General features: G+C 40.1%; 1 protein-coding gene across 1 annotated transcript; it reads left to right on the top strand.

The window, feature by feature from the left end:
* Window positions 1–94: 94 nt before the first annotated feature.
* On the top strand, window positions 95–12,832 carry lpcat2 (lysophosphatidylcholine acyltransferase 2). Its single transcript, XM_039794823.1, has 14 exons — window positions 95–399; window positions 781–923; window positions 3,427–3,644; window positions 5,093–5,205; window positions 5,625–5,685; window positions 5,962–6,020; window positions 6,300–6,334; window positions 6,514–6,568; window positions 7,014–7,096; window positions 8,752–8,877; window positions 9,105–9,258; window positions 9,890–9,988; window positions 11,271–11,412; window positions 11,595–12,832. The coding sequence occupies exons 1-14, from the start codon at window positions 289–291 to the stop codon at window positions 11,771–11,773; spliced, it is 1,578 nt and encodes a 525-aa protein (XP_039650757.1). The 5' UTR covers window positions 95–288; the 3' UTR covers window positions 11,774–12,832.
* Window positions 12,833–13,765: the final 933 nt, after the last annotated feature.

The following is a 13,765-nucleotide window of genomic DNA, read 5'->3' as shown; positions in this document are numbered from 1 at the left end:
GGGTTCACAAATTGTAGAAATGGATGCTAATCCGCCTGCAGGCTTAAAAAAATAACACACACTGATCGGACTAGAACCATAGACTAGAACCCCGCTGCGACCACGTTGGAGGTGGAGCTTGAAAAAAATAAAACGCTCGTATGGTTCCGCTCTCGCTGCTCTGTGGTCGCGTTTTGCACGTATGCTCGTCTTATCTGGTGAGAAATGACTTCCAATTTGAGGAAGTGAAATGATAACCTAACGGCGCCTCGACTAAAACATTTGCCTGTCTTCGTTCACTGGACTGCAATGCCGCCACAGCGAGTATTCGCCCTGCCGAGGCAACAATCTCTGCTGCTGCCTGCCGTCATCAACCCGTTTGTTCAAGACACCAAACTAACAACAGCTACTATAATTAAAGTGAGTATGGCGTTTCAGATCAGTGGTCATGTAAAGGCAAGCTTTTGTAGAATACAGGCATCGCTTTTGGCAGCACGGCTCACACACACACATCTGATGTGTGAAATTACACCATACATAGGTTGCTGCGTAACCAGGGCCTATAATCTTCTCCAACGAGGCTTTGACAATCGGCTTGTAAAGCATTTAAACAATGAGAGCTGTTGTGTGTGCTTTCTAGAAAGCCGTCCAGTGATGTGGATTGCTAGACTCGTGCATACAAGCTCTTAAAAATGTAAACAGGCAGGTTGCAGTTAACCCTGGCAGCAGTCTTCCCTTTATGGTAGCCTATAGGCCTGTAATTTATGATCTGTGTATGTGTGTTTGCCCCTCTCCATGCAGTGTGTCCTCCTAGGAATATTCCTGGTCCCTATTCGCGCCATCCTTATGTCCCTGGTTCTCATGGTGACATGGCCAGTGGCTGTCATAATAACCCTCAACCATCCTCTGAAAGGAGCTGTGGAACCAATGACAGGCTGGAGACGGTAACTAGGATACAAACACACCATCCCACTGCAACACAGCCTCCCACGGAGCTGCCCCACACCTCACTTGCAGCAGATCGTCAGACTCATACATCACGGCCTTGTGGATATCAGACTCACTTAATGTCTTATCAAATCTGAATCACTTAAAAACTTCATAATTTTACAGTACAGCTGCCTTACTGTCATCAGATTTTGTTTACATAATACAACATTTTTTCCACTTGGTTACTAAAGTAGAGCTTGGCCTAATGCATGTACAGGTACCCTGGCTATGGCGTCAGAAACCCCACTTGGTTTTTTACTTCCTTTTTACCAGTGCAGCGTCATGCAAAAGTTTTGTGTTTGCAAAGCAACAATGAGTCACCATATATTAAACCTAGCCTACAAAGAGGGTGTTGGCCGCTAACACCATCATTTTTTGCAGGTGACCCACCCTATTCAGTGCATGTAAACATAGCTTTGGTGAAGGAATACATTGATATTTGAGAAAATATGTTGAGTTTCACTGTACAAATATGGTGCATTTCACTAAAGCAAGAAGTAGCAGAAGCAGTGTGTTTCCTGGGTTCATAAACGGCAACACATTCTCAAAATAATAGTTCCATCCTGACGTGACTTGAAGAATGTGCAGCAGTTTGCATTACTGCCGAATCAGGTTTCTCTAGATCATATCTGTACCAAAAGTAGTACTTAAGCTCAGTTGCCCTAAGATCTCCGAAAGGAAAGAGCCAGTGGTATTAGTGGTGCTTAATAAAAGGAACTGAGAGTGATTTATCCCTTTTTGAGTAGAAACAATCACAATTGGTTATTATTATTATTATTATTATTATTATTATTATGTAAATTAATTACATTGGTCATCTAATTTGGCAGTGTATATCCACATAGTATAAATACAGTATGTTATATGTTTTAATTTAATGTACTTAGCATGTCATAATCCATATATTGACATATTACATGTAAAATATCTAGTGGTTGGATTGTAGTATTTTAACTCTGAGTACTGTAGGATTTTATTCTAAAATGTGACCGATGACCGGTCTGGCCCTAAAAAGGCCAGACTTAATCTGACTCCAATTCTATGGTCACTACACTCTGAATGGTGTTCGTTTACTGGTAGATCAGAGAAATAAAACTCAGGATTCTAAGTAAGACTCAGGACTCATCCAATTAAAGTTAATAACAAGCTTTAGTGAAGAATGATATTGCAAAATATGTTGGATCTGAACACCTGTATGTTTTTAATCTCCTGCAAACTTAAGGAGTTTCATGAGAGCCAGGTCATTTCCATACTCTGTGTCACAAATCCCACGCTTGCAAAACATTGCTCCATAGTTGCCTCGTTCCCCCCCCTGATCAGAGAAGACCTTTTTTTTTTCAGGCAATATCTCACACTCCCTTTATAATGTCTAATCACTGTAAAACCAGATGGCCTCTCATAACCCAGGGACACGGAAGGCAACAAGGTCAGCATCATGAACTCTACAAACCTGTTACTTTACTCTCACAAATATATTCTAACAGTACCAAGTAGGGTGCGGCATTTTAAACAGTTTAGCTGTGCAGATAGTAGCTGCTGTAGGCACGGTGTGCAGTTCTGCAGTTCACAGGAACATTCTTGTGTGCTTAGAGCACAGCTTTTTATGATGATTGTGACCAAACATGGTCTAGGGGGCGGGAAAAAAGAGAGAAGCTTATCTTGCTCACCTACCTATTGGTTTGCTGTTAACAGGCTCAGATATGCTGGGGTGGGGATGGGGGGAGTTAAAGCACTGAAGCTTAGGATTTACACGGAAAGGACAAGATTACTAAATAGTAAAAAAAAAATGTACACTTTGAATTATTAATTTTATTAAAATGGACAATTTAAATGTTCAGTAAATGGTGTTCATGACATTACCATGGAATCAAAACAAAACTCCAAATGGAAGCCTGCGTCGCTCTTTGTTGCTCAGGGCTTTTCTGCATATTTAAGTAGCCAATATGTTTGCCATAATAACTTGATCGGCTGATACTGTATATAGGTGTTGTTGATCAATGATTGTTTTTGTGTGGGAAGCTTTCTACTCTCCAAACTGCATTGTGTTACATTAAGCTCCCTACCCCATTGAGCAGTACGAGAAATGCAGCTTTAAATAATCATAGGTTTGTCTACTCTACTACTTTTGTTACATTCATTATTTTTTTTCTCAATGTCTCAATCTATACCATGACTTCACACAGTTTCTCTAGATTATGAGGAAGTATCTGGTGATGCAGGGAAAAGTACAAAATGATGCAACTCTTCCTGTTACTATAACAGTTTAGCTCAGTCTATTCTGTCCCTTGTCACATAATAACCCTGGAGGTGATAATGTTTAACAGAGAAACATTTTAACATGGTTAGTCCTAGTGTGAAACATAGTAGTGCCTTTTGAGCTACGCGTTTGTTTTTCCATTTAAACATTTTCCATAATTTACAAAATTCTCTCATCTAAAATGTTCTGGTCATCTCCAGGTTCATGTGTCGGAGAGTGATGGCTGCCTTGGGGAGGGCTTACTACTTCTCCATGGGATTCCGAGTGGTGGTCAAGGGCAAGCAGGTGGACAGCAGTGAGGCCCCTATCTTGGCTGTGGCCCCCCACTCCACCTTTTTTGATGGGATTGTGTGCATTGTTGCAGGCCTGCCCTCCACCGTCTCCCGTGTCGAAAACCTGGCTGCACCCATCTTTGGCAGTACGATGCTTATCATTTGCTTTGCTGTTTCCATACATGGAAGGCAGTATGTGTTTATGGGGGCTTTATCGTCCTCTTAAGTGTGTGTTGTGTGTGTGTGTGTGTGTGTGTGTGTGTGTGCACTGCTAATGTAAGCTATTTTAATTAGCTGGATACATGGTTATACAGCATTTGCACTTACCAGTCTATCACCGTGTGTACTTTGTCTACAGCGATCCCTGCCAGAAGCGTCCCAATTAAAGGTCCAATTGCATGAAAATGTCACTTTATGAGGTTTTTTAACATTAATATGCGTTCCCCCAGCCTGCCTATGGCCCCCCAGTGGCTAGAAATGGTGATAGGTGTAAACCGAGCCCTGGGTATCCTGCTCTGCCTTTGAGAAAATGAAAGCTCAGATGGGCCGATCTGGAATCTTGCTCCTTATGAGGTCATAAGGAGCAAGGTTACCTCCCCTTTCTCTGCTTTGCCCGCCCAGAGAATTTGGCCTGCCCATGAGAGAGAGACATCATGGCTTTCAAACAAACAAAGTGGCAGTTGGTCAAGGTCACACCCCCACCCTCCACCTTGCCCCCCCTCTCTCCTCCTCAATAGCTACAGACACAGAAATGGCACATACTAAGGAAAGCTCATTGTGGGACTGGCTCTAGTGGCTGTAATTCTGCACCAAGGCTGAATTCTGGGAAAGAGACTTCAGATACAGTATTAGGGGACCACAAGGTCTATATAAAAGCATCCAAAGAGCACCATGTCATGGGACCTTTTAAGAGAGTAAATGTCGTAAACATATTGATTGTACATTTTTACAATCATTCCCCGAAAGAACCTAGCAGGCCTGCATTGTTGCACGATCCAGCTTGCTAGCTCAAAGTTTGTTGTTGTTTCCGGAAGCGAATAGAGTTTGAGAACGGCAACACACAGAGAGCGCAAGGTGGCGCTGGATGTCAGGCAATTTTCCTGGAAATATACTTCCATTGATCCAGACTAATCGTCATCTGACTGCACAATTTTTATGTACATTACTCTTACTTACAGGGGCTTGTAACATATGTAATGCAAAGTTATCATATTATACCCCCTATTGGATATCATTCTGTTTGAAAATCCCATTGAAACAGACCCTTGGCAATCAGATATCATAACTAACATTTACAAATGTGATTTGTGAATTAAGAGTGTGCTGTAGAGTTGATAAATATTACTTATTCAATCTATCATTTTGATAGTAGTGACACCACAGAGTTTGATTTAATTAACTGTCACATAATGGGGATATCATCAGTAAGGCTCCATTAATTGGCCCTGACCAATTTAATGCTAATGAAGCCATGCAATTAGGCAAAGCCTGGACATTAAATAATGAGTGAAAAATGACAAAAAAATATTTTTTTTAACAATAATTTCCTCTTATAAGTGTTTATGTTAACGTGTGTGTTGTATCCTCTCTGCAGGGTTAGTGCGCTGTCTTCAGCCAGTGCTGGTGTCCAGAAAGGACCCAGACTCCAGGAAGAACACCATCCAGGAGATTGAAAGCAGAGCCAAGTCAGGAGGCCACTGGCCACAGGTCTGTCCCAACACAAAACAACATCCTCAAGCAAACATTCCCCTAATATTAACCCGGTATTAGCAGTGATTATAGCTGCGGAGAAAACTTTAAGTTTGGAACGTCATCAGGAAACCAAAGAGCCGTAAGTCAGGATGTCCATTTGGTTTCCTTTGTGAGTTTTAAACGTTAGCCACTGTTATGCACCTTAACAAATAAAACTATTAAGTAAGAAGACATCTATGTTGCACCAGCAATTTTTTGTTATTTTACACTGTTTTGTCCTGCCTTGGTTGCACCGGACTGTTGTGGTCTGCAGAAGCGCAGAGAACTCTCTTCTTTTTTTTTTTTACCTATTTCAAAAGCATACTTTGCATGTTGTTAGCGGCAGTAGCATAACATTGCATTCTTAATAGAACTAATGATGCTTTGTTTGTCAGGTTCTGATATTTCCAGAGGGAACATGTACAAATCGCTCCTGTCTTATCACTTTCAAACAAGGTACGAATTTTTAAAATGTAAATTAAATGTAGATCTGTTGCTCATAGCACATTTTCACTTGGCTTGAAACTAATCCACTGAGCAGAAAAAGGCTGCACAATATAAGAACACTCGATACTTCCACTCTTCCATTCATTCATTCTATGACGTGGTTTGTGCATTGACTTGTCGTCAACCGATACCACCAAAACTGGGTTTGAGGCAACGATTCAGCTTTCATTCATTCCTAAAGAGAAGTCTCCATGATTTCTTTCACACTGTGTTCGCCACCTCTAGGTGCCTTTATCCCAGGGGTTCCTGTGCAGCCTGTGATAATGAGATATCCCAACAAACTGGTGAGCGAGTGTGATTGTAATACAGCATATATAAATATTTCACCTCACATCTTGAGAGCCAAATTCCTAGAGGCCACGCTGTACTAGTTTGCACAGAAGATACTTACGGTATATAGAGGCAGAACCAAAGATGAAATAGAATGGGGAACTGTACATACACTTGATACTGACAGCAACATTAGAAGCTCAGCTTGCAACACACAACCATTGTATACCGATTGTATCCCAGTGTTAATGTTATATGAAGCTTCATGCATTCCCCTTTATTTTTCCCTCCAGGATACAGTGTCCTGGACTTGGCAGGGTTTCAGCACGTAAGTTTCTCATGTTTCACCTATAGTATGCATGTTTCCTGAAGGTGGTGTGTGCTGCTACTTTGTCTTAGAGAATAATGTGACTATAACACCGTACCAGCAACATTATTGACTTGTATTGCAACACCTATTTTTACTGTTGAGTAAGTAACCGACTGTCTTGCTTGTGTTATGTGCAGGAAGACGCTGCTGCTTCTAACTTTGAGCCAGCTGTACACCACAGTAGAGATAGAGGTAACAGGCATTCTCCAAATGTGCATCCTTATACTACTTTATAATGGCAAAGTACAAACTACAAACTGCTATTGTAATTTAGATATAAAAGCATGTTGTTTGGTGTCAAGAAATTGTTAAGTAAGAAATATGTTATGTTATATATTTTATTTATCGTTATTTATGATTTTTCTCCAAAATGCAACTTTAGCTTTACTTTTAATTTTACTAGTTGTATCAGTGCCACTCTTAACTATCGAATTAAACTAAAGAACGCTAAGTGTGCAACCTTAATTTGCTTCAATATAGTCATTGGATTTTATGTTTAACTCAAAGATACTATACTGTATCAACCTAACTAGATGTGTTTTCTGCATTAGGGTATTTGGATTCCATCCAGGTTTAAAGTTTACTTTCTGCTTGGCCTTCCTTGTGACCTTTTTCGTCTGTTGACTCTGTTTTTCAGTTCCTGCCGACGCATAACCCCACAGAGGAGGAGAAGAAAAGCCCTCATCTGTATGCTAGCAGAGTGCGAGAAACTATGGCCCAGTAAGTGTTAATCAGTCTGAAAGGCACATTCCACTGTGTATTGCTCAAGCACACAGTACGACAAAGTGTAATAGAAAAGCAAAAGTACATGCTTATATACACTCACCTGAAGGATTATTAGGAACACCTGTTAAATTTCACGTTAATGAAATTATCTAATCAACCAATCACACGGCAGCTGCTTCAATGCATTTAGGGGTGTGGTCCAGATCTAGACAATCTCCTGAACTCCAAACTGAATGTCAGAATGGGAAAGAAAGGTGATCTAAGCAACTTTGAGCGTGGCATGGTTATTGGTGCCAGACGGGCTGGTCTGAGTATTTCACAATCTGCTCAGTTACTGGGATTTTCACCCACAACCATTTCTAAGGGTTTACAAAGAATGGTCTGAAAAAGGAAAAACATCCAGTATGTTGCAGTCCTGGGGGGTGAAAATGCCTTGTTAATGCTAGAGGTCAAAGGAGAATGGGCCGACTGATTCCAGCTGATAGAAGATCAACTTTGACTCAAATAACCACACGTTACAACCGAGGTATGCAGCAAAGCATTTGTGAAGCCACAACACGCACAACCTTGAGGCGGATGGGCTACACCAGCAGAAGACCCCACCGGCTACCACTCATCTCCACTAAAAATAGGAAAATTAGTCTACAATTTGCACGAGCGCACCAAAATTGGACAGTTGAAGACTGGAAAAATGTTGCCTGGTCTGATGAGTCTCGATTTCTGTTGAGAAATTTAGATGGTAGAGTCAGAATTTGGCGTAAACAGAATGAGAACATGGATCCGTCATGCCTTGTTACCACTGAGCAGGCTGGTGGTAGTGGGGGTGTAATGGTGTGGGGGATCCCTTTTGCCTTCAGAAGTGCCTTAATTCTTTGTGTCATTGATTGAACAAGGTGCTGGAAGCATTCTTTAGAAATGTTGGCCCATATTGATAGGATAGGGTCAAACACGGTATTAGTATGGTGTTCCTAATAATCTTTTAGGTGAGTGTATATAAGTAATGAATACAATGTTAAACACATATGGGGTACATGTAAGTTGATGGGAACATTAAATAGGTGGTGGGGTGGTGGAGAGTATGCTGTCTAATGTGATGGCCACGATTTAAATTCAACCAATGGTTCTGCATTCTTACTGACATTAGAACTACATTAGTGTAAACTGACATTTGCGTATCTTTCTGGCCTGCATTTGAGCGCACCAATGTATATAAAATATATATAATTTTTTTAGATAGATAGATGGATCTTTTATTGTCGTGCTCAGATTACAATGAAAATCTGTTCAGCAGCTCTTTCAGTAGTGTGCATACGACATTAAATAAATAGAACAAAGTTAAGTAAACAGAACGCAAAGGCAACTAGAAAAAAATATGAATAAAAGCAAAATATATACAAGTTATCTTAAATAGTATTATGTATATATACAGTATATACACACACAGAAGTTATCGTAAATAGTAAAACACAAGTGTAAAAGGTGACCTTTAACCTTTAAAACAGTGGTAATGTAAAATAGCAGAATGAAACGATTGTTTGTGCAAAACAGCGATTCAAGTTCTTTCAGTCTTTGCCGGGGGGGACAGAGACAGTGGCTACAGCTCTTGGAAATTAAAATTGAATCGAATTGTGTGCACTGTCTGCTTCCAGGGCTTTGGGAGTTCCAGTGACAGACCACACATATGAAGACTGCCGCCTGATGATCTCAGCTGGTGAGCTAACTCTGCCCATGGAGGCCGGCCTCGTTGAGTTCACCAAAATTAGCCGTAAACTCAAGTAAGAACATCTCACTTAAGTACACTGTAGGCATCGTCATATAGGGACATTTGCAATGACAAATTTGGCTTGAAAGTTTTTGTTATTGTTAATGTTGTCTATCCCACACCTGACAACCGATCTGCAAGTCATTGACTTATGTAGCTTGAGAGCGATTATGTAAAAGACAAAGTTTGACAGAGTATGACAAACACCACATCATCCACCTTGTGCTTTGCCCCCCTCAGTCTGAAGTGGGACAATGTGAAGAAGGAGCTAGATGGCTTCGCAGCCATGGCTAGCTCTTGTAAAGGAGGACGGATCACCATTGAGGAGTTTGCCGCATTCCTGAAGCTGCCTGTCAACCCAGCCCTCGAGGAGCTGTTTGCATTGTTTGACAGGGTGAGAGACATGTACATCAAATATTTAGTTTTTATCTAACCAGAGCAACTTGGACCACTGAATAGTTCCATTATGAATTTTTCTTTCGTTGACACACAGAATTGGAATAAGTCTTTGTACAGTGAAACTTTTCCATCCTGCAGGAAACGCAGCATAAATATACTGGTTGACAACATAATGAGCAACAATTTTAATGTTCAATTTACATAATAACATACATATCATGTGTACTGATTATAGTCAAAATTGGGAGGGCATCAGGGTGTGGGTTCAGGATTTATACAGCCTGGAAGAGGAAACTATGATTACAGTAGTTTGACCTCCTTCACTGTGTACATGCGTACCAGAGTGCGAAGCATAAAAACAGCCTCTAACATCCATTTCGATAGGTATCCTTTTTCCTCAGAAAACCTATGCGTCATTTTCCAGTAATAGAAAATTGCAATTTATAGAGATCCCTTGTGCTGTTATAGATATTACCCTTTTAATTTACCATACTCCCTTTAACATTCAAAAACAGTTGGTGCTAGACAAAACATATATTTCTAGATCACAAAGAGTGAAGTACTATCCATTTTAATAATCTTTGCATTTAATGTATTTTTATTGCTGTTTCTTTGACCCTGTCTAGAACGGAGATGGCACCATAGACTTCAGAGAGTACGTTATCGGTGTGACCATCTTGTGTCGACCGGCCAACACCGAAGATGTGCTCCGAATGGCTTTTCAAGTACGACAGAAGTATTGTGACATTGCTGTGCTCCTACTAAAGATGCTGTTTTTTTTAATGTACACTGAATACAAAGACACAGAAATGTGTATGGTGGGATCCCAGGCTATGGGATCCTGGTGGGATCCCAGGGGAGGCAGAGGGAGAGAGAGAGAGGGAGAGAGAGGGAGAGAGAGAGAGAGTGAGAGAGAGAGAGAGAGAGAGAGAGAGAGAGGGAGAGAGAGTGAGAGAGAGTAGAGAGAGAGTGAGAGAGAGTGAGAGAGAGAGAGAGAGAGAGAGAGAGAGAGAGAGTCTAATTCGACTACATCCATGGTAAACATAAGTTTAGTACCATGTCAAGGTGACAAATGATGTGTATATCTACTAACTTACACTAAATATAAAAAAGGTTAATATTAAAATTACATTAAAAATAAGCAAAATGCAAACACAAGTACTAAACCTAAGCTAAATCACCCATCCCTGTCTTTAGTTGACATTAGAGCACAGCAAACAGTACTGTGGGAAGAACAGAGGAAGCATTTACAGAGGGCTTGGATAATGTCAAGTTAACAATGTGTGTCTGTTGTGGAGGGCTTGGAGTCATGCTCGCCATAAGTCATATGTGGTTCTGGAATAACAGTTCTGGTGTTTGTATAATTTAACTTATTGTCCGACTAATTTAGCAAGAATTAGCTTTTTCTAACCCGTCTACCTATTTTCATCCCTTTTTAAAGTGCTCTTATAATGCTTTTTATTTTGTTATATATCTATTTTGTGCACGTTATAGGTTTACAAAGTGAAAAAGCCCAAAGTCCACCCCAAACACAAACACCGTTCACAAACTGCTCCAAATAGCTCTATTGTAGTCCAGCCTTTACTTCCGTGACAAACTTGCGTCACTTTGTAACACACGTTATAGTGGTTAGGGTTAGCTGCTAGCGGGACACTCCATCATACTCTGCAACTGATTAGCTAGCAGTGCTGACCTAGTTACTGCGCATGTGCGACTCCCAACAAAGATGGAACAGAAGTGAAATGCCTCACTCTGTAGCTAAAACAGAGAGCTCAACACACAGGGTGAAAAGAAGAGCTGCAGCAATGTGCAGTACAACAAAAAGATGGTATTTTTTTGGAAAATGAAACCATGTTAACCTATTCTGGTACAACCTCTAAATACAATTATGAACCTGAAAATGAGCATAATATGAGCACTTTAAATAACCTTTTATTTTTCCTGAACATGCAAAAATTGGATATTGAAATCATTTTTTTTTCTCTCTTTCTGTCCTATCGCGTGCAGCTGTTTGATACAGATGAGGATGAGAAAATCACCCGAGAGGAGTTTACCGCTCTGCTGCGCTCAGCTCTGTGTGTGTCCAATCTTAACATGGCCAAGCTCTTCAAGGAGATCGATGCTGACGGCTCTGGTTTCATCACCTTCAGTGAGTAGACTCCCAACGCCAAGCTACATCTTGGTCTTCTGACCTTCTTTTGCATTTCCTCCAGGATATTATGGAGTGGGGATATGTGTAGTGAATATATACATTATTTTACCATTATTATAATTACTTTCCGGAGCTACACTGTATCCTAACGCTTTTTCTATGTGCCTGTGATTCTTCAGCTGAATTTCAAAGCTTTGCCACAGCCCACCCGGAGTACGCCAAGCTTTTCACCACCTACCTGGAGCTTCAGAGATACCAAGCAATCCAAGAGGCAAGTCCAGGTGATTTGGAATTGGCCGGTCAGACCTGCTCAGGGGAAAAACAGGAAGAGAGCACCTCTGACAAAAAAGATGACTGAGACTGATGATGACTGTGAACTCTCCTTGACTGCACTGAGACAGAACACTGTATCCACTGCACTGAGAAGGAAAAAGCAAAAGTTGTCATCGGCTCTCTCTGACTTTTAGCAGATTCAAGTCATTTGCCACAGCAGAGCCATATTATAGGTCATGTGCTTGCCTTTTTATAGATGTTTTTTTTAGAGTGTGTCCATTTTCAATTTTAGTGCCTTATAGAGATTTCAAAGAACCACTTCCCTAAGTCACTGCACAAGAAATGTCGTATTGCAGTCCTTCTTATCCTGAAAAATGTTTGTGTGTTTTGATCATGTGTTCATCAGATAAATAAAAATAAACGAAGAGCTAGGCATAGGATGAAAACATGTCATGTGGGCACTCATCAGTGTTTTACATTTCTAAACCCTGCAATCGTTGGAGTTTTAATGTTAGTGACAGTGTTTTATGATATACTTAAAAAACTGCCTCGCCATGTTTTTTGACTCGGATACATACATTCTCTGGAGCCTGAGCTGACCCTTGCTTTGACTTAGATGAACGTAGCTTTGTGTACCTTCTCCTTTGTCTTTGTGGTCCTCTGTAAATAAGTATAAAAAATTGCCAAACCAACACCTTTTAAAATATAAGCAAAGAGTCCTCGTGCTTTTGTGTTGCAGTATAATTAGTGTACAGTAAGCTTTATTAAGAAATTTCCAATCTGCCAACCCACAGATGTTGTGTATTAAAGTTATGTCTTCGAAGAGCATACATGCTGTGCATTACACTTTTTTTTCCAGCGCTCAGGGACACAGACCATGTAAGACGGCTGTATAATTAGCCAGAGGTTTGCTTTGCATGTGTATCTATTTGCATTTCTACAGAAGACTGTTGTTGCTGAGACAGCAGCACATCTACGCAGCTTTAAGTTTACTTAAGCAAATCAACCACTGAAAATAGGGCAATTTGTGAGCAAAAAGGCAACAGTGCTTCTTCAAAACAGTATATCCCAGCGGGGTATGCTTTCAGATTAACTAGCAGCACTGTTATTTATTTAGCACGGTGCATTGCAATTATATGATTTTTCTTTTTGTTAACACTGCAAAGTTTGCTTTTTCAAAATAAAACAAGAATACAATTTTAATCTTGCCTGTGTTATTATATTCACCACTGAGGAAACTTCTGTATAATTTGTCTGTAATAAGGCAATGAAAGGGCTACATATGTACCTCTAGTTCTTTAAACCACCACCAGGTGCCAGTAGTTACCTACAACAATTCCATTGTGTGTGTGTGTGTGTGTGTGTGTTTAGTGTTGTACTGCTTGTAAGTACCACTTTGAGTTTTACACTTTTACACTTTTTGTCATTTTGGCCTGTCCTTTAAATTAATGGTAGTGCTAGACAACAATGAGGTTTAAGTTAGAATCTGATGTATTGGTAAGGGTAAAATAATGCATAAGTGTGTGTGCATGTGTGCAAATGTTACATTTATTATTACATCCTGAGGCACTAAAACAGAAGATAATATGAATGAGTTCTATTTTCCCTCTTATGCTTTCATACCAGCAGAAAAATAAAAGAATCTTTAATCTTGAACATAAACATTTCATAAAAGCGCCCCCTTTTTTTGTTCAATGCTCAAAAACCTTAGCAATGTCTTAAAGAAAACAATTGTGTTACATTGACTTATGTGCTATCGTTTTTCAATTTGTCTGCATTGCATTTCTTTATTTGATCTTTCTGTGACCCAACCTGTTGTCATTGTGAGGTGAGAAGAAGATTGAATCATAACAGATGCAGTATTTGTGTGCTAATGGGACATTTTATCATTAAAGAAACACTCGGGCATACTGTATGAGACTTGGAGAACAATATACTGTAATGCATTGATAAAGACAGATTCTGAAGGATTCTTTACCATGTGAAAGGATTCATTTAACATATGTGCTTGTCTATTCTGTCAATATTTTCTCAAACAGAGAATTTGTGTAAATCACACGTAAATAAGTGTACGAAA

The sequence above is a fragment of the Perca fluviatilis genome, chromosome 3, assembly GCF_010015445.1.
Source record: "Perca fluviatilis chromosome 3, GENO_Pfluv_1.0, whole genome shotgun sequence".
Taxonomy (NCBI): domain Eukaryota; kingdom Metazoa; phylum Chordata; class Actinopteri; order Perciformes; family Percidae; genus Perca; species Perca fluviatilis.
The sequence above is the reverse complement of the archived record's forward strand: the minus strand, read 5'-3'. Positions and strand labels throughout refer to the sequence as shown.